The 20,794-nt window shown below is 44.2% G+C and overlaps 1 protein-coding gene across 1 annotated transcript in view; it reads left to right on the top strand.

Annotated features, from left to right (window-relative positions):
• The window catches only part of LOC144601114 (uncharacterized), a 552,083-nt gene that overhangs the window by 11,808 nt on the left and 519,481 nt on the right, over positions 1–20,794 (top strand). Inside the window, exons 2-4 of the mRNA XM_078413066.1 lie at positions 1,267–1,503; positions 7,885–8,121; positions 14,566–15,758. Coding sequence (XP_078269192.1) covers positions 1,313–1,503; positions 7,885–8,121; positions 14,566–15,758 — 1,621 coding nt within the window. The 5' untranslated portion in view covers positions 1,267–1,312. The remainder of the gene's footprint in view (positions 1–1,266; positions 1,504–7,884; positions 8,122–14,565; positions 15,759–20,794) is intronic.

The raw sequence follows: 20,794 nt of genomic DNA, 5'->3' as shown, positions 1-20,794 counted from the left end.
AAACTTTTTCAGTCAGAGAGTTGTGAATCTGTGGAATTCTGTGCCTCAAGGCAGTGGAGGCCAATTCTCTGAATGCATTCAAGAGAGAGCTAGATAGAGCTCTTAAGGATAGCGGTGTCTGGGGGTATGGGGAGAAGGCAGGAACGGGGTACTGATTGAGAATGATCAGCCATGATCACATTGAATGGTGGTGCTGGCTCGAAGGGCCGAATGGCCTCCTCCTGCACCTATTGTCTATTGTCTATAATACCTTGGCCTTGACTAAGTGCAAACTGTCCCACGACCTGTTGGTCAGACTTCATTAATTTACAACGTCTGAATAATTAAAGGCTCTCCACTGCCTTTTCCGGCAACGATGTCTGAAAGGACATGTCTGAGGGATGTCTGGGCTTGTACTCACTGGAGTTTAAAGGATGAGAGGGGATCTTATAGAGACGTATAAAATTATGAAAGGACTGGCAAGCTAGATGCAGGAAAAATGTTCCCAATGTTGGGGGAGACCAGAAAAAGATGTCACAGTCTAAAAATAAAGGGGAGGCCATTTAAAACTGATGTGAGGAAAAACATTTTCAACCAGAGAGTTGTGAATTTGGGGAATTCTCTGCCGCAGAAGGTAGTGGAGGCTAATTCATTGGATGAATTTAAAAGAGAGTTTGATAGAGCTCTAGGGGCTAGTGGAATCAAGGGATACGGGGAGAAGGCAGGCACAGGTTACTGATTGTGGAAGATCAGCCATGATCACAATGAATGGCTCGAAGGGCTAAATAGCCTCCTCCTGTACCTATTTTCTATGTTTTCAAGGAAGTGAAAGTAATACTGGTACTGGCTTTACCACGTGAAATGGTTACATATATAAATCAGACATTCCAAGCAGGAGAGCACATTTTAATCTATACTAATTTCCCCGAGGGTGAAATAGGAGAGGAGCTCGTGAATAGACAATAGGTGCAAGAGTAGGCCATTCGGCCTTTTGAGCCATCACCGCCTTTCAATGTGATCATGGTTGATCATTCTCAATCAGTACCCCATTCCTGCCTTCTCCCCATACCCCCGAGTAGCAGTTAACGAATGCCTGGAGGAGGGCCAAATGGCCTCCTGCACTTATTTCCTATGTTTCTATGAGTGACGAGGAGGGGGAGGGCGTAGTGGCTGCTGCTCCTTTTCACAATAGGAACCATTAACACTCTCCTGCAAGGTATCAGAAAGGACTAAAAAAAATGCAGTTAATGTCATTGCTCCCTCTTTCTTCGTTTTGGTCTTTGATAGAGGCATTGTTTCGCCCTGTGATCTCCAAGAGAGACAGAAGAAGACAATGGATCTTGAAAGGCCACCAGAACCTGTCAGTGCGACCCCTGCGGAGAGTGAAGAGGATCCGTACAAGGTGGATTCTGAACAGTCACTGTCAGCAGCGCCCGAGCCAGAGTCTGCGGACATCAAAGGTGGTCAGGAGAGACAGAACAGGACAAAGGAAGGTGAAAGACCACCTTTACAGCCGCAGCCCAAGTAAGCAGCTGCTCTTAGTTTAATCCGCATTTCAAATGCTATGATTCTCCCAGTGGCTATTTGCAAAACAGAATGTGGAATGCAGCAAGTCTTGTTTTCAGGTTCTGTAGGACTGGTAAGAGTCCACAGATGGACCAAGACCTTAACCAGGACAAGGTTAATTGTGGTGTCTGGTACCTAGTCTCTGAAAATAAACGTGGGTTTTCTTTGGGAAGCTCCGGTTTCCTCCCACATTTTAAAGACGTTCAGGTTTGTAGGCTAATTGGCTGGGTATAAATGTAAAATTGTCGCGTGTGTGTGTAGGACAGTGTTAGTGTTCGTGGATCGCTGGTTGGCGCGGACTCAGTGGGCCAAAGGGCCTGTTTCCACACCATATCTCTAAAGTAAACCCCTAATCCAGGCATCATTCAAGTAAATCACCTCTGTACCTTTTCCTATGCTCCCACATTCATCTTGCAATGGGGCAATCAGAACTGCATGCAATGCTGGATTGCACAAGGAACAGTCCTTTCATTGTGCTGATTTGATGGACAGAGTTTTACTTTCACACAATGAACAAAAATTATGAGTTGTACAATTTTACACAAAATAAAGCAATTTGTAAACTCAGCGGCTTTCCACCTTGTTGATCCGGAGTCCAGTGATTATACATATTCAGTCGCTATGATTCTGTGGCTTCAAAAGTCATTCCAGTGCAATCTTCTGCGCTTCAAACCTTCATAAGAACAGGTAGATCTCCTAGAACGGGTAAAAACTTCCAAGCAATATTCATCATGTCTTCCGCTTATGGGCATCTTCTTTAACCTGTTCAAGCACAATGCAGCGATCCTTGATCTGTTGAGGCATATTATTCAAACACACTCGGGGAAATTAGGATAGGTTAAAATGTGCTGTCCTGCTTGGAATGTCTGATTTATCTCTGTAACCTTTTCACAAGGTAACGCCAGCAGTAGTATTACTTTCACTTCCTCTCAGACATCGTTGCAGGAAAAGGCAGTGGAGAGCCTTTGATTATTTAGACGTTGTAAACTCATGAAGTCTGACCAACAGGTCATGGGACAGTTTGCACTTAGTCGAGGCGAAGGTCTTGTTCCTGACCTTCAAGAGAAAGTTAAATTTAGCTCTCAGGGCTTAAGGAATCAAGGGATATGGGGAAAAAGCAGGAACAGGGTGCTGATTTTAGATGATCAGCCATGATCATATTGAATGGCAGTGCTGGCTCGAAGGGTCGAATGGCCGACTCCTGCACCTATTTTTCCATGTTTATATGCTAAACCCGGACCAACACACATTCCTATATGTGCCACTAAAATGCAATATAGACAGATACAGAAAGTCAGCTTCTAAAGTCAGCAGTTGAATGGTTGCCTTATAGCACCAGAGACCCTGGTTCTATCCTGACTATGGGTGCTTGTCTGTACGGAGTTTGTATATTCTCCCCGTGACCACATGGGGTTTCCCCAGGTGCTCCGGTTTCCTCCCACATTCCAAAGACGTGCAGGTTCGTAGGTTAATTGGTTTGGTAAAATTGTAAATTGCCCCTAATATGTGTAGGACCATGATAGTGTACGGGGATCTCTGGTCAGCACGGACACGGTGGGCTGGAGGGCCTGTTTCCGCGCTCTATCTCTAAACTAAACTAAACACTGGTCTTTTTATCCAGAGCAATTATTGATTATACATTGTAGATCCTGTAATCTGGAGAACACAAGCTGCCTGAGATACTCCCAACAAGTTAATTTGCAAGTTAAATCAGCAATAAGGCAAATTCAATGCTAGCATTTATATCAAGAGGACTGGAATACAAAAACAGAGATGTTACGCTGAGGTTCTACAAGGTGGTGGGCAGGCCCGATTTGGAGTACTGTGAGCAAATTTGAGCACGATATCTGAGGAAGGATGTGCTGGCTCTGGAGAGGAGGTTTACAAGAATTATTCCAGGAATGAGTGGGTCAGCATAAGATGAGCATTTGACAGCACTGGGCCTCTACTCACAGGAGTTTAGAAGGTTGAGGTGGAACATACTGAAATTTACAGAATAATGAAAGGCAGAGAGTGGATGTGGAAAGGATGCTCCCATTGGTGGGAGAGTCTAGGACCAGAGATCATAGCCACAGAATTAAAGGGTGATTTTTCAGAAAGTAGGTGAGGAGGAACTTCTTTGGTCAGAGTGCAGTTAATCTGTGGACCTCATTGCCACAGAGGGCTGTGGATACCAGGTCAGTGGATATTTTTAAGGCAGAGATAAACAAATTTGTGATTTTAACCGGTGTCAAGGGTTATACTATATTCTATAGTACATCTGTGGAACTTCGAGAGAATGTTCATGGACATGCCAAATTTCAAAAGCCTCGCAAAAAAAGTAAATACATCCAACAGGAAAGAGCTACCCATCAACTTCAGGCAGTAGCTGTTCCTGTCTGCATTTACATGTTGAAGTGGAGATGGTTGAGAGTTTTGAGTTCCAGGCATAAATATCACCAACAATTTGTCCTGGTCCAACCACATTAATTCCACAGCTAAGAAAGCACACATGTGCTTCAACCTTTCAGAAAGTTAAGGAATATGGACATGTCTCAAATGACTCATACCAATGTCTATAGGTGAACCAGAGACAGCATCTATAAGAATGCATCACAGTCTGATTTGGCAACTGCTTTGCCCAAACCTACCTCTTCCATCCTCCTCCCCCAATAACTGTCGACAATTCATGCTGCCTTAGGAAAGTAGCCATCATAATCAAGGACTACTGGTACCCTGGTCATTCCCTCTTCTCTGATTCAACAGAAGAGGCAGCAGCTAAAAAACACATACCACTAGATTCAAGGACAGTTTCTTCCTCACCATTATCAGGCCCTTGATCAGATCTCTCACAAGCTATCAGCAGATCAGGCAACATCTCTGGACAGCATGAACAGGCGACATTTTGGGTTTGCACCCTTCTTCAGTCCCAACCCGAAACATCACCTATCCTTGTTCTCCAGCGATGCTGCCTGGCCCACTGAGTTATTCCAGCACTGTGTCTTTTTTTTTCCTAAACCAGCATTTGCAGTTCCTTGTATCCCCATCTTTTTCGTCTTGTTGGCTTTAAGGGCTAGGTTATTGTTTTAGCACCTTGACACAAGGTTTTCGATCTCTTGTACTTCGTGTCATAGATCTGGCTGACAACAGTGGTATCATTGGCAAACGTAAAGATCAGGTTCAACACAAAATGCTGGAGTTACTCAATGGGTCAAGCAGCATTGGTAGAGGGAATAGTTTACCAAAGTTTTGAAACATTGTCTGTCCATTCCCTCGTCATATGCTGCCTGACCTGCTGAGTTACAACAGCACTTTTGTGTTTTGCTCTAAATTCTAGCAGTTCCTTGTGTTTGCTTCTTAAATATCAAGTTGGTATTTTATTTGGCCACACAATCATGGGTGTACAGGGAGTAGAGAAAGTGACTGAATGCTCAGAGTCAGGGTAGAGGAAATGTTATGACCAATTCTAAGTGATTGAGGTCTGTCGGTCAAAAAGTCCAGAAGCCGAATAGCAGATAGCACCCACAGGGTCAAGAACCAGAATTTTAGGGATGAGCTGGTGGTGTTGAAGGCTGGGTTCCAGCCAATTAACTTTTTGCCTGTTACATTATTGATTGAAACGTGGGTGATCTTTGACCCAATTCTATTCTTCCCCAAATCTCTTAGCCAGATGTTATCAATCTTACATGCAAGTTGTCAAACGATCTAATTTCAATTCCTGTCTGCAAAGGTTTTCCAAACTTCCACTGCCCACTTAGTGTCGAAGATTTTCTCACTTTGATCTCTGAATGGAGTGGATGTATTTTTTAGGTGGTACCCCCTATCCTAGAGCAACTAGCAGAATTGACATAGCAGTGTCGCTATCATTGATTCATCTTTATGCCTTCAAAATGTAAGTGACTGACCCACTAATCTAAATTTCCTGTGAAGACTATGGGTTCCATGATCCCTCATAATACAATCCATAGCATGCAGATATTGATCAGTGAAATCTGTGCTGTTTGCTCCAAGAAGTAATGCAACATCTGCAGTCTAACCAAGGCATTGTGTAGATCTGGCAAATCCATTAACCCATCCTACTGCAACTATCTAGCTATAGATCGGTAGAGTTGCTGCCTCATAGCACCAGCGACCCAGGTTTGATCCTGACTATGGGTGCTGTTTTTACAGAGTTTGTACGTTCTCACCGTGACGGCGTGGGTTTCCTACCACATTCCAAAGGCGTACAGGTCTGATGGTTAAATGGCTCCAGTAAAATTGTCCACAAGATGTAGGATAGTGTTAGTGTATGGGGATCGCTGGTGGACTCGGTGTGCCAAAGGGCTGTTTCCACGCTGCATCTCTAAACTAAACTATACGCTCAGCTAAATAAAAAATGCTGGAGTTGCGCAGATGGTTGGGCAACAAATGTTGAGTGAGAAGCAGCTAATTTTTCAAGCAGTTTTCTTTTTCTAAATGGAACATTTTTCGAAAAGAACTACAAATGCATTAAATAATAGTACACTACAAATGGAAAAACTACTGGATGTACTCAATGGGTCCAGTTGCATCTGTGGAGGCCAACATATGGTCAATATTTTGAGTCGAGATCCTCCATCAGGACACTGCTGAGTTCACAAGTTAGAGGTGTAGAATTAGGCTATTCAGCCTATCGAATCTCCTCTACCATTCAATCATAGCTGATCTCTCCCTCCTAATGCCGTTTACCTGCCTTCTTCGCATAATCTTTGACGCCCGTTAGAATCACAAATTTGTCTATCTCTGCCGTTAAAATATCCATTAATCTGGCATCCTCAGCCTTCTGTGTCAATGAGGTCCACAGATTAACTGCACTCTGACTAAAGAAGTTCCTCCTCGCCTCCTTTCTGAAAAAGCTCCCTTTAATTCTCTGGCTATAATCTCTGGTTCTAGACTCTCCCACCAATGGAAGCATCCTTTCCACATCCACTCTATGCCTTTCATTATTAAGTAAATTTCAATGTGGTCCCCCTCAACCGTCTAAACTCCTGCGAGTAGAGGCCCAGTGCTGTCAAACGCTCATCTTATGCTGTCCCACTCATTCCTGGAATCATACTTGTAAACCTCCTCTCCAGAGCCAGCACATCCTTCCTCAGATATCGCGCTCAAATTTGCTCACAGTACTCCAAATCGGGCCTGCCCAGCACCTTGTAGAGCCTCAGCATGACATCTCTGTTTTTGTACTCCAGTCCTCTTGGTATAAATGCTAACATGGAAATTTGCATTCCTTGTTGCTGATTTAACTTGCAAATTAACATTTTGGGAGTATCTCAGGCAGCTTGTGTTCTCCAGATTGCAGTATCTACAATGTATAATCAATAATTGCTCTGGATAAAAAGACCAGTGCTTAGTTTAGAGATACAGCGCGGAAACAGGCCCTTCGGCCCACCGACTCCGTGCCTACCAGAGATCCCGGTGCACTATCACGGTCCTACACACATTAGGGGCAATTTACAATTTTCCAAGCCAATTAACCCTACGAACCTGTAGGTCTTTGGAATGTGGGAGGAAATCATTGCACCTGGGGAAACCCCAAGTGGTCACAGGGAGAATATACAAACTCCATACAGCCAAGCACCCATAGTCAGGAATGAACCAGGGTCTCCGGCGCTGTAAGTCAACCATTCTACCGCTGCGCCACAGTGCTGCCGCTGACTTTAGAAGCTGACTTTCTGTATATGTCTGTATTGCATTTTAGTGGCACATATAGGAATGTGTGTTGGGCCTGGTGCAGCATATAAACATGGAAAAATAGGTGCAGGAGTAGGCCATTCGGCCCTTCAAGCCAGCACTGCCATTCAATATGATCATGGTTGACCATCTAAGATCAGTACTGTAACCTGTTCCTGCTTTTTCCCCATATCCCTTGATTCCTTAAGCCCTAAGAGCTAAATCTAACTTTCTCTTGAGGGCCAGGAACAAGACCTTGGCCTTGACTAAGTGCGAACTGTCCCACGACCTGTTGGTCAAACTTCATGAGTTTACAACGTCTGAATAATCAAAGGTTCTCCGCTGCCTTGTCCTGCAACGATGTCTGAGAGGAAGTGAAAGTAACACTAGTTAGTGCTGGCTTTACCATGTGAAATGGTTACATATATAAATCAGACATTCCAAGCAGGACAGCACATTTTAACCTATCCTAATTTCCCCGAGTGTGAAATAGGAGAGGAGCTTGTGAGTAGCAGTTAACCAGTGCCTGGAGGAGTGACGAGGAGGGGGAGGGACTGCTGCTCCTTTTCACAATATAAACCATTAACACTCGCCTCCAGGGTATCAGAAAGGACTAAAAAAAAATGCAGCTCATGTGATTGCTCCCTCTTTCTTCGTTTTGGTCTTTGATAGAGGCAGAGTTTCGCCCTGTGATCTCCAAGAAAGGCAGAAGAAGACAATGGATCTTGAAAGGCCACCGGAACATGTCGGTGCAACCCCTGCAGAGAGTGAAGAGGATCCATACAAGATGGGTTCTGAACAGTCACTATCAGCAGAGCGCGAGCCAGAGTCTGCGGACATCAAAGGAGATCAGGAGAGACAGAACAGGACAAAGGAAGGTGAAAGACCACCCTCACAGCTGCAGCCCAAGTAAGCAGCTGCTCTTAGTTTAATCCGCACTTCAAATGCTATGATTCTCCCAGTGGCTATTTGCAAAACAGAATGTGGAATGCAGCAAGTCTTGTTTTCAGGTTCTGTAGGACTGGTTAGAGTCCACAGATGGATAAATATGCTCTGAAAATAAATGCTTGAAATAAGCAGAGCTGTTAGACCTGCTGCCTCACATCACCAAAGCTGCAGGTTAGATCCTGATATCGGCTGCTGAATGTGGAATTTGCATGTTCTCCCTCTGACTACGTGGATTTGATTGAATGTTTGCAAATGTTTTTGATATTGATAAAATTCAAAAACACATGGGTAATATGAAAAAGACAAAAATACCTATATTTTAAAGTGTAAAACAAATTTACGCACATTTAGAAAAACATTGTGAGAGGTAGGAGTCATTGTAATTACCACCCTTTCATGCCGTGAGTTACAGAACCCGGCCACCAGCTGCTTGACAACAATTTTCCTCATCTCCCCTCTAATTCTTCTAACAGTTACTTTTTACATCTGTGTTAGCCAAAGAAATTGCATTTAAGGCTTCCCTTAGCCATACTGTTCCAAACAGAACAGCTCTCGCCTGTCAAATCTTACCTCATAGCTGAAATGTTCTTGGCATGGCAACATCCTTGTGGTTATTACTTGTGTATCCGGCGGCACGATGGCGCAGCAGTAGAGTTGCTGCCTTACAGCACTTGCGGCGCCAGAGACCCAGGTTCGATCCTGACCCCGGGTGCTGTCTGTATGGAATTTGTATGTTCTCCCCGTGTCCTGCATGGGCTTTCTCCGAGATCTTAGGTTTCCTCCCACATTCCAAAGACGTACAGGTTTGTAGATTAATTGGCTTGATAGCCAATAGACAAGGAGTAGGCCATTCGGCCCTTCGAGCCAGCACCACCATTCAATGTGATCATGGCTGATCATTCTCAATCAGTACCCCGTTCCTGCCTTCTCCCCATACCCCCTGACGCCGCTATCCTTAGGAGCTCTATCTAGCTCTCTTGAATGCATTCAGAGAATTGGCCTCCACTACAACTCTGACTGAAAAAGTTTTTCCTCATCTCCGTTCTAAATGGCCTATCCCTTATTCTTAAACTGTGGCCCCTGGTTCTGGACTCCCCCAACATTGGGAACATGTTTCCTGCCTCTAACGTGTCCAACCCCTTAATAATCTTATATATTTCGATATCCCCTCTCATCCTTCTAAATTCCAGTGTAAAATTCCATATAAGTGTAAAATTCCATATACTCACAAGTACACACACACATATATATACACATATATATATATACTGTATGTATATATATGTACTGTATGTATATATATATATGCGTGTGTATATATTTATATGTACACATACATACCCAAAAAAATAAACAATAGTAGTGCAATAATAATAATAATAGTCTATTGTAGTTCAGAGCTTATTTGAGGTTGTAGTGTTTAATAGCTAGATATCAAAGAAATCTAGCTATAATTGAATTAATGCAGTGGTGTAGGACTGAACTTAAAGATACCTGCATTTTATTTCATAGCTAAGCATACCCGACGCAGCAAATGGCTTACCATTGCTATTTCTTATGTGTTCAGAGCATGAGACCAGTTTGCTGCATGAACCTTATACAGTACTCTGCAACAGCTGATCAACAAGTTGTGCTTCCCTTTACTCTGAAACGATTTATTCTTTAAAGTATATTTTGAATAATCAACAGACTCCATTGCCAAACAAAAATCTATTCTTGTTTACACTCCTTCTGCAGATTTACATAGAAACTTAGAAAATAGGTGCAAGAGTAGGCTATTCGGCCCATTCAATATGATCATGGTTCCTCATCCGGAATCAATACCCTGTTCCTGCTTTCTCCCCATATCCCTTGAATCCATTAGCCCTAAGAGCTGTATCTAATTCTCTCATGAATACAATTACTTTAATTTTTTTTCTAGGCCTTTAGCCAGTGGAAACTATTTAGAGTCATAGACCTCGTTTACGCCATCAAACCTTCATTCTGTTGATCGCATGTTAATTTTATCATAAGCTGAGAGGACCTGCTTGGTGGGCTCACCCTGAAGCCACAATCCGCTGGATTTTGAGTTCAGTCGAACAAGTGCCACAGCCTCCTGGGAGCTTCAGCCACGAGCGACTCTTGGGGCAGATATGACAGTGGCATGAGAGAATTTTGGATAGGCACACGTATATGCAGGGAATGGAGGGATAAGGTTTATGTGCAGTTGGTCTTGGCATCATGGGCTGAAGGGCCAGTTGCTGAGCTGCACTGTTCTATGTTGTACGAGTATTAATTTTGTTTTGTTTTTTATATATATAAACATAGCACAAAAAGTAAGGAAATTTGTGTTTGGTAGATTATTTCTTTGTTGTAACAATGCTTCTTGGCAATAAATCTTATACCGTTAGAAAGCCTGTTTATTTCCCTTTTAAATGGTGCCACATTTGTAAGGAACATGCATTTAATAATAATAATAATAATATTCATTTATTGTCATTGCAACGAGTACAACGAAATTAAAAAATAGCCAATCCTGACGGTGCGTACAAACATATATGCAATAAATGCAAAAACAAATAAATACATAAATACAATTAAATACAATTATATGACCGATTTTTTAACGGTGTTGCCTAGTGCAAGGTAGTGTTCAGTTCTCGTATGGCCCTGGGGTAAAAACTGTTCTTAAGTCTGTTTGTTCGGGATTTGATCGACCTGAAACGTCGACCAGAGGGCAGATGAACAAACAGACGGTGGCCGGGGTGGGATGGATCTTTTATTATTTTGCCTGCTCTACTGAGGCAGCGTAGGCTGAACAGGTGCTCCAGGGAGGGCAGTGAGCAGCCGATGATTTTCTGGGCCGTCGTGATGACCCTCTGAAGGGCCTTCCTGTCCTTTTCTGAGCAGCTGGCATACCATGTGGTTATACAGTATGCCAGCACACTCTCGATTGAGCAGCGATAGAAGGACAACATGAGCTTCTCCTGCAGGTTGGTTTTCCTGAGGATCCTCAGGAAGTGGAGTCTCTGCTGTGCCTTCTTTACTGTGGTGATGGTGTTGGTAGACCAGGTGAGATCCTCTGCGATGTGCGTACCCAGGAACCTGAAAGCTGGTACCCTTTCCACACAGACCCCATTGATGTAGAGTGGGTCGTAATCTCCACTGGTTTTTCTAAAGTCAATTATAAGTTCCTTTGTTTTGGAGGAGTTCAGGACCAGATTGTTCACTGAACACCATGCTGCCAGCCTTTGGATTTCATCCCTATAGGCTGTCTCATCTCCTTCTGAGATGAGTCCAACCACAGTCGTGTCATCCGCGAACTTGATGATGGTGTTGGTGGGATGGGTGGGGGCGCAGTCGTGAGTGTAGAGGGAGTAAAGGATGGGGCTCAACACACAGCCCTGTGGTGAGCCGGTGCTCAGTGTAATGGTGGAGGAGAGGTGAGGGCCTATTTTGACTGTCTGGGGGCGGTTGGTCAGGAAGTCCTTGATCCATTGGCAGATGGTTTGGGAAAATCCAAGGTCGGAAAGTTTGGTGACCAGTCTGCTCGGGATGACCGTGTTAAAGGCAGAGCTGAAGTCGAGGAAGAGCATCCTCACATAGCTCCCCTGGTGTTCAAGGTGGGTCAGTGCAGTGTGAAGAGCAGTGTCGATGGCATCCCCTGTAGACCTATTTGCTCTGTAGGCAAACTGGTGTGGGTCGAAGGTGGGTGGGAGGCTGGCTTTGATGTGCTGCAGGACCAGTCTCTCGAAGCACTTTGTGATGACCGGTGTGAGTGCTACCGGACGGTAGTCGTTAAGACCGCTGATGACAGACTTTTTCGGCAGTGGGATGCCATCGTGGGATGAGCAGCAGAGCTGAGTATATGGGTTGCGCCCATGAAAAATTTGCCAAATCTTCTCTGTCAATGCCAAACAGCTTATTCTGCTGTTGCTATTGACTTTTGTTTTGAGCTTCTGGTACCCCCAGGTGCTGACAATCAGGTGCCTGATTGGCACCTGATTGGCAGCATCTGTGAGCATGGGCCCTGCTACAGTGGTCAGTAGGTGTCTGCTCCAAGAATCGGCATGCCACGTTTGACTGATCTGGATAGGGCCCGTGCGATAGGGCAACTTCAAGCTGGTGTTCCGCAAAACCAAGTTGCGGCATTATTTGGAGTGAGCCCTAGTACCATCTCCAAAGTGAAGGCCAAGTTCCATATAACGGGGGATGTCAGAGACAGGCCGCGAAGTGGGCGTCCCAAGAAGACGACACCCGAAGAAGACCGTTTCCTCACCCTGTCAGCACTTAGGAACCGTAGGCTGTCTTCTACAGATTTGCAGTCAAGGTTTGCAGGACGATATGGCCGACGGCTCTCTGCCCAGACAATTCGGAACAGACTGCACGCAGCCGATCTCCGGTCTCATAGGGCTGCCAGGAGGCCTGCCATGACTGCCCTTCACCGTCAGGCCCGTTTGCGCTGGTGTCGGCAACACGTGCACTGGAACCTGAACATGTGGAGGAACGTTATGTTCAGCGATGAGTCCAGATTCTGCCTAAGGCAGTTGGATTATAGGGTCAAAGTGTGGAGAAGACGCGGGGAACGCTATGCTGATTGCTGCACCGTTAGAGTAACATCTTTTGGTGGAGGCAGTGTGATGGTGTGGGGCGGCATCTCCCTCACTGGAAAAACGAGGCTTGTCATCATTGGAGACAATCTCAATGCAGAGAGATATCGAGATGAGATTCTGCAACCAGTGGCAATCCCATATCTCCACAGACCGAACTCTATCCTCCAAGATGACAATGCTCGCCCCCACAGAGCAGGGTTTCTCAGAGACTACCTCCAGAATTTGGGAGTGGAGAGGATGGAATGGCTTGCCAGCAGTCCTGACCTCAACCCCATTGAACACTTGTGGGATCAGCTTGGGCGTGCTGTTCGTCCTAGAGTGACCAACACAACCACGTTGGCTGACTTGCGACAAATGCTGGTTGAAGAATGGGATGCCATCCCACAACAGTGTGTGACCAGGCTGGTGACCAGCATGAGGAGGAGGTGCCAGGCAGTTGTGGTTGTGTATGGTTCTTCCACACGCTACTGAGGCTCCTGTTTATTAAATGAATAAATTGTTAAATTGCCAATATGTCTTGTTTCTTCAGACTTGAATCATCCAATCCACCAAACAACACCACCGAACAAGAGTCAATGACAGAATAAGCTGTTTGGCAGATTTTTCATGGGCGCAACCCACATACTCAGCTCTGCTGCTCATCCCACAAATGCATGTTCCTTACAAATGTGGCACAATTTAAAAGGGAAATAAACAGGCTTTCCAACGGTATAAGATTTATTGCCAAGAAGCATTGTTACAACAAAGAAATAATCTACCAAACACAAATTTCCTTACTTTTTGTGCTATGTTTATATATCTTAAATATTTCTGCACCTCTCATGTTAGGCAGACGGTCCAATATCTACTTTTTTTTTCTCTTATTCTCCTTTTTTTAAACTGGAATGTAAACTTCAGGTCTTTGCTAACAGTTTTATAGGATTGCTTTGGAAATATCCACCTGTACTTTCTTCAGACATCTGAGGTGCAGCCCTGGTGTTGAAATTGCAACTCTGATAAGTAGGAATCTCAAGGTACTTTTAAATATTTAAGTATTCATTGTTATTAATATGTCTGTTACTGTGTGCCTTAATCTGCTGGATGTCGACCATGAGGAATCTTGTCAAAAGCTTTAATCATATCAGAAGTACAATGTACACTGCCCTCTACTCATCAATCATTTTCATCACCACCTCAAAAGAAGTGTGTAAGATCTTTTATCCTTAATCGATTTTGAGAGACATGATCATCCTGCTCAAAGCCATGCTGGCTATCCCAATAAGACTCTGCTTTTCTGAATGCATGTAGAAAAAGCATATATAAATTAGGATAGTCAGCATTTTCTTGAATTTAAAAAAGATACAGAATGAAGGTGTAACTCAACGGGTCAGGCAGCATCTCTGGAGAACATGGATAGGTGACGTTTCATGATGGGACCCTTCAGATTCTCTTCGCTGACCTGCTGAGTTACTCCAGCACTTTGTGTCTTTTTGGTAAGTCAGCATCTGCAGTTTCCTGCTTCTATATTTTCTTAAATAATTTCCCTTACCCTGACGTAAGGCTCACTGGCCTACAATTTCCTGATTTATCAGTCCAGTGGGTAAAGACAATACAACGATCTCCATTAATACCCCAGCAATCTCTTCTTTTGCCTCTTTTGATAGATCCCAACAGGCCCTGGGGCTGGATGTAAATAATTGGCTGCTAGGCAATGAATAATAATTTCCGTGTAGATTTAGGTGGTGTGGAATAGACCCTGGATAACAAAAATAGAAAGAATGTTTTAAATTTTCATTTTGTACTTACTGTGATGATTTGGAATTTTATTTCACAGGGCAGTCAAAGAAAAGGATGTCCAGAGAGAGAACGCCAACAAATCATCTAAACAAGATCCGTCAGAGTCACTTCATTCTTCAGCGCCAGGATATCATCGTCCATTGAACATGGAAGGAGAAATGTTTGTTTGTTCTGTATGTGGAAAACGATTTAAAACATTAGTATGGATGGAAAAGCACCGAGACACACACACAAGAGGTCGAGTGTTCCAGTGCTCTGACTGTGGAAAGAGTTTTAATCAGTTGCATAGCCTGAGAAATCACTGCAACATTCACAGCCATGAGAAACCATACACCTGCTCTATATGTGACCGGACGTTCAGTGGGTCAGACAGCTTAATGATGCACAAGTGCAATGATACAGGAGAGCAACCCTATAAATGTGGTGTCTGTGGGAAAGGGTTCAGTTATCCATCAAAGCTGGAGACCCACTGGCGCAGTCACACAGGGGAGAGGCCCTTCAGTTGCTCAGTATGTGGAAAGAGATTCACTCAGACATCCAACCTCCTGACTCACCAACGCATTCACTCTGGTGAAAGACCTTTCACATGCTCGGTATGTGGAAAAGGATTCACTGGTTCTTCCAACCTGCAGATACACCAGCGCACTCACACGGGAGAGAGGCCGTTCAATTGCTCCCTGTGTGGAAAGGAATTTACTCAAGCGTCCAGTTTACTTACCCACCAGCGCATTCACACCGGGGAGCGGCCATTCACCTGCTCCATGTGTGGTAAGGGATTCACTCGATCCTCACACCTTCTAACCCACCAGCGCATTCACACCGGAGAGAGGCCCTTCACCTGCTCTTTGTGCGGGAAGGGATTTACTCGGTCATCTCATCTGGTAACGCACAGGCGAGTTCACACTGACGACCGGCCATTTAAATGCTCCGAGTGCGGAAAGACATTCAAGGGCTCCGAAGAACTTATGAAACACCAACGGATTCACACTGATGAAAGACCGTGTGGTTGTACCCTCTGCGGGAAGAGGTTCAGACAGTTGTCGCACTTACTTACTCACCAGCGCGTTCACACTGGGGAGAGACCATTCAGCTGTTCCATATGTGGGAAAGAATTTACTCAGTCCTCCCATCTTCTAAGACACCAGCGACTTCACAGTGGGGAGAGGCCTTTTATCTGCTCCACGTGTGGTAAGGACTTCACGCAGTGGGCTGATTTGCTAACACATCAGTGCACGGCCACCAATCAGGCACAGCCAAACACAGAACCAATGGTCTTACTTCAGTTCCAGGTATAACTTTGTTCATTATCCGCATGGTCAAGATTGTCTAAAGAACCCAGATGTGCTGAAAGTCACCAGATAAATGCAATTCTTTTGTTCAGATCCAACAAGTTGTATTTCTGCAGTGCCTGTGATGTTTAATAAGATTCCAAGGTCCTCATATTTAACAAGCACTGAATAATTAAGAGAGAGTGATTCGAAGGCCTCAAAATAAACTTTTATTGAGGAGAGTTTTGTTTAAGATATGTAGGACCCCTATGGCAAAAAGGTAGGGCCCCAGTCTTGGAGCAAAGGAAGGTGGAGCAGAATCAGGAATTGAGTAAATGTAGGAAAATGTAACCGGAAGTGTAAAGACTAGGGAAGTGTTGGCACTAATAAAATGAAATGTTTTAGTTTGGGTAGCCAGTGGAAGTCAATAATAAATGTAGAATTAAGGAGGAAACTTTTTCAGTCACCACCATGAGAATATCACCAATCAATGTGATTTCAGAAAAGGTTAATCCTACCTTTGTTCATGTATGCCCCTCTGTGGGATGATGTTTTTCCTGATTCCTGGCACAGTGGAAATACAAATTGTTGGAAGTTCCTGATGCTAATCTCTTCAAGAAAGTGATTCTGATAACTGTACAATGCAATATATCTCGACTTGCAGGTTGTTGTCAAAGTAACACATGCAAGGCATCATGTCAAGAACAAAACCATGGATTTCCAAGGGTGGATGAAACCTGACTGACATTGGTGCTTATTGGAAGAGTTGTCACATTGTGAGAAATTCTGAGTGGGTTCTTCTGAGCTGCAAATTGGGACCATTGCTGTCGCTAATTTCAATCAATTATTTGATTCAAAATGACAGTGCAACATGGTTTAATTCCAGATATTGATGACCTGCACGGTTCAGTAAAATCCAATAAGCCAGCTGAGAAATGGCCGTAAGAGTAGGTGATAGAACATGGATGAATGTATGGGTAGGTAGAATATGGAATTTGGTGAAGACAAGTAACCCAGTAATGTACATATTATGGAGAAAATTATGTTATATTATTAAAGAAAGACCGAAAATTAAACTCAATGTATCCCAACAAAAGCACACTAGATGCCTGTTGGATGTTGATCTCCAGAGCCCAAATGAGACAAGTGCTCTGTCTGGTCAGACCACACCATAAGTCCTATGACCAGTTTAAACTTTGGCAGCACTGAGCTCTTGCCTTAGTGTCAGATGGCTGCTCTACGAGGAAATAAGGAAAATAGCTTGAGGGTGTGGTGTTTCCAATGTGCTGTTTGTCAGGTAGGAAGGAACAGATGATCTAATTAGATTGTTTTAAATAACAAGCAGCATATGGATTTGCAGGATTAACAGGACTTTAGAAGGGATCTGGGTTCTTTAACATGAGGTTACTGACAGGCCAAACCACCCAGATGAAACAAGAGGTGAAAACTTGTGATAGTCACTGTAAGAAGTCCTCCCCACCCATAACTTTCCAGGAGCTAGATTCTACTGTTGGACTAAATATTCTGGCCATTGGGAATGGTTTTGGTTGATGCCATAAACTCCTCTAACTGGATTGAAGAATTCATGTACTGGGTATAGAACGGATAAATCAGTTTTCTTTTGAGCACCGTCCAGTCCTCGATCTCTCCGGTAAAGCTGAGAAAACAGCAACAAACAAAAGGAGGGACTGAGGCTGTCATGCAGTGTATGATATAAGCAACTTGTTGGGGGTAAAGGGTAGAGTGGGATAGGCACTACTGTAAAGGAGACAGTGCAGAGACTAACATGTGCCATTACTTAGCAGAAGGCTTTGAACGTTCCATGTGCAAGCTGGCCAGTACAGATATCAGTACTAACATCCGTGTTCTGAATGTATTTGTGGCACAGGATAACACAATGTAGATTAGTGAAGGTTTGAGCAAGAGGCATCAATTCAATGCAATTGAAGAAGGATCAAAGGAGCAATGTTAACAAGTATGGAAGCAGTATGTCTGGTTTCTGTTACAAATATCTTGGAAAAAGTGTGAATGTTTATTATTGTGCAAGTTTTTTATTGTCTACCGGTAAGACATGAAATCTATTACTTTCCAGACATGATGTAGCATATGTCAGCTGGTGCAGTAGCATATAAATGGATCACCTGACAATATCTTGGAATTGAATTTTCAGACCAAGCCACTGAATATTGCATAGAAACTATTTGTAAATATGAACTGTTTTCAGTAGTTTTGTACTCAATGCTGACGGCTCGCTTGAAATGGAAGTTCACATGCTCCAATGGATATCCTGTTTGTAAACATATAGGCATATAGATTGCTTGTACTTTGTCTATTCAATAAACCAAGTTGATTTAACTTTGGCATTGAAACCTCTATGATTTGTTTTACTTGGCTCACCTGATGTGTTGGAGGATATGATATGAAATTGGCAGGGAGAATTGAGACACTGAGTGGTGCTCTGAGAATGGGAGAAGATAAAAGCCAAAGAGATGTGTAGAGATCGATAACAAAAAAAATTACTGGGAGGGAGTTGTTTTTGGGGAGGGGACAAAAGATTAATAGTTCTAATCCTGACCAGGATGGAGGGATGTGGATCATGGGCAAGCAGATGAGATTAGTTTATCTTGGCATTGTGTTTGGCACAGACATTGTGGGCCGAAGGGGCTCTTCGCACTATTGGTAAGAACATGTTACCAAGCTGAGTGGTGGAGGTTTACCACATTGTGTTTCATTGAACGAAACAGATGGATAAATATAAGTAGAGTGATGCAGTTAGAGGAACATGTGATCTGACTATCAGCAGGGTGCAAGGATTCCAACTTATTCAAAGGAGACAAATTCTTGATTAGAACGGCTGTCAAGGGTTATGGGGAGAAGGTGGGAAAATAGGATTACGAGGCAGAGATCAGCCATGATTGAATGGTGGAGTAGACTCTATGGGCCGAATGGCCTAATTCTACTCCAATAACTTGTGAACTCGTGAAAGGGGGATCTAGTCAAGTCAAAACCATGACGTATTTGGTGTTGATGAGCACGAGAAAGGCAATGAGAAGCACTGGCACAATGCAGGCCCAGCTACCATAAAGCAAGAGGAGCATGGATCATGAATAGATAAAGAACACACTTGGAAACAGGAGTGGGCCATATGGCCATTTGAGCCTTCTCTGCTGTTCTACCTTGGCAACATTTGCATTTGTTGTCCAAGATACTGGAAGGAAAATTGAGAACTTAGCCAAATTAAAGTTTTCCGCACAAATTCAGTGACCATTGGTCAAAAAGAAACCAGGCAAGTTGAAGAATAGGTTTAGATCAGAAGAGAGTGAAATAAGCATCAGGGACAGCTACAGATTATTTATAAATGGGAAGTTAAAATCCTTGGTCAAGCACCATTTTAGTAATTGGGAAAGGTGGATGTGCAGCAACATTGCTAAACTGGAAGTAAAATATCTTATGATCTGACAAATGTAGAAATAAGGAACTGCAGATGCTGGTCTAAAGGAAAATATACAAAGTGCTGGTGTAACTCAGCGAGTCATGCACCATCTCTGGATAACATGGGTAGGTGCCCTTTCACATCGGGACCCTTCAGACTGATTGAAGGCGGGGTGGAAGAAGCTGAAAGAGGCGGGACAGGACAAAGACTTGCAGGTAAAACCTATTATCTACATCTATATACTAAAACCCTTGTTTGTTCCTTAACTTTAGCCAAAACCGTACACGATAGCGCGACAATTTTAGGCCCATCTTACTCACCGTCGTCCCTTTGGTGCTAATGGAAAAAGTTTCATTGAAATCGGTGTTATATTTTTTAAGTTATTCACATTTTTAAATTTAAATCTAGCACCAAGGGAGGAGGGAGGGAGAGAGGGTGGGGACGATGGAGGATAAGGGGGGTTGAGGGGGATGGAGTGGAGGGGGAGGGAAAGGGAGGGGGAGGGGGGAAGTGGGGACGAGATCCCGCATCAATGCAGGAGAGGTTTGGGCCCAACGGGTCCACTTGGTCTCGTATCTATATACTAAACCTCTCGTTTGTTTGTTTGTTTGTTTGTTCCTGAACTACACCCAAATCGGTGCACGATAGCGTGAAAATGTTAGGCCCACCTTACTCACCGTCATTCCTTTGGTGCTAATGGAAGACGTTTCATTGAAATCGATGTTAAATTTTTAAAGTAATTCACATTTTAAAGTTTAAATCCATCTCCTAGGGAGGGGGAGGGAGTGGGGAGGAGGGAGGATAAGGGGCGTTGACGGGGACGGAGTGGAGGGGGCGAAGAAGGGGGGAATGGGGAGGGGGGAGAGAGAGGAGGGGGGAGTGGAGGTGAGGAGGGGGGCGAGGAGAGGGTGCTGCACCAATGCTGGAGAGGTTTGGGCCAAACGGGTCTTGGTCTAGTAAATTACTAAAACTCATCTTGTTTGATTGTTAATCCGTTTCTGAAATACAGCCAAAACACAATAGCGCAACAACTTTAGGCCCACCTTACCCACCATTGTCATGGGGTGGGCTGGAGGAGGTTTGGTTCAAATTAGTGTTATATTGTTAATGTTATTGACTTTTTAAAGTTTAAAAAATCACTTTTCCATTTGTCCTGTCCGTCAGCTGCGTTCGATGTCACAATGAGAACCCAACAGCCGCCCGGCCAATGAGTGTCGAGGGAGGGACGAGATCCGACCAGTGGGAGCTCGGAGGGAGGCAGGACCTGCCCAAGTTTCCCTCTGTCTCCTCCACTGCTCACTTCAACCGACGGCGTCATCTAGTCCTTGCTCCCGCTCGGCCCCAGCGGGCAGCTTCTTCGCGATGGCCCCGGACAATCACGTAAACAACGGACCGGACAATCCCCAGCGGGCAGCTTCTTCTCCTCCTTCTCCCGCATATCCTCCAGTGCCCACTTTAACCAACGGCGTCATCACAATGGGAGAAAGTCCACGGCATCGCAGTGGGTGCTCGGCGGGGGGCGGGACCCACCCGATTGACAGGCGCGGCCAATCGGGGAGGGGTGA

The sequence above is a fragment of the Rhinoraja longicauda genome, chromosome 16 (genome assembly GCF_053455715.1).
Source record: "Rhinoraja longicauda isolate Sanriku21f chromosome 16, sRhiLon1.1, whole genome shotgun sequence".
In the NCBI taxonomy this organism is placed as follows: Eukaryota; Metazoa; Chordata; class Chondrichthyes; order Rajiformes; family Arhynchobatidae; genus Rhinoraja; species Rhinoraja longicauda.
This window is presented reverse-complemented; position numbering and strand designations above follow the sequence as displayed.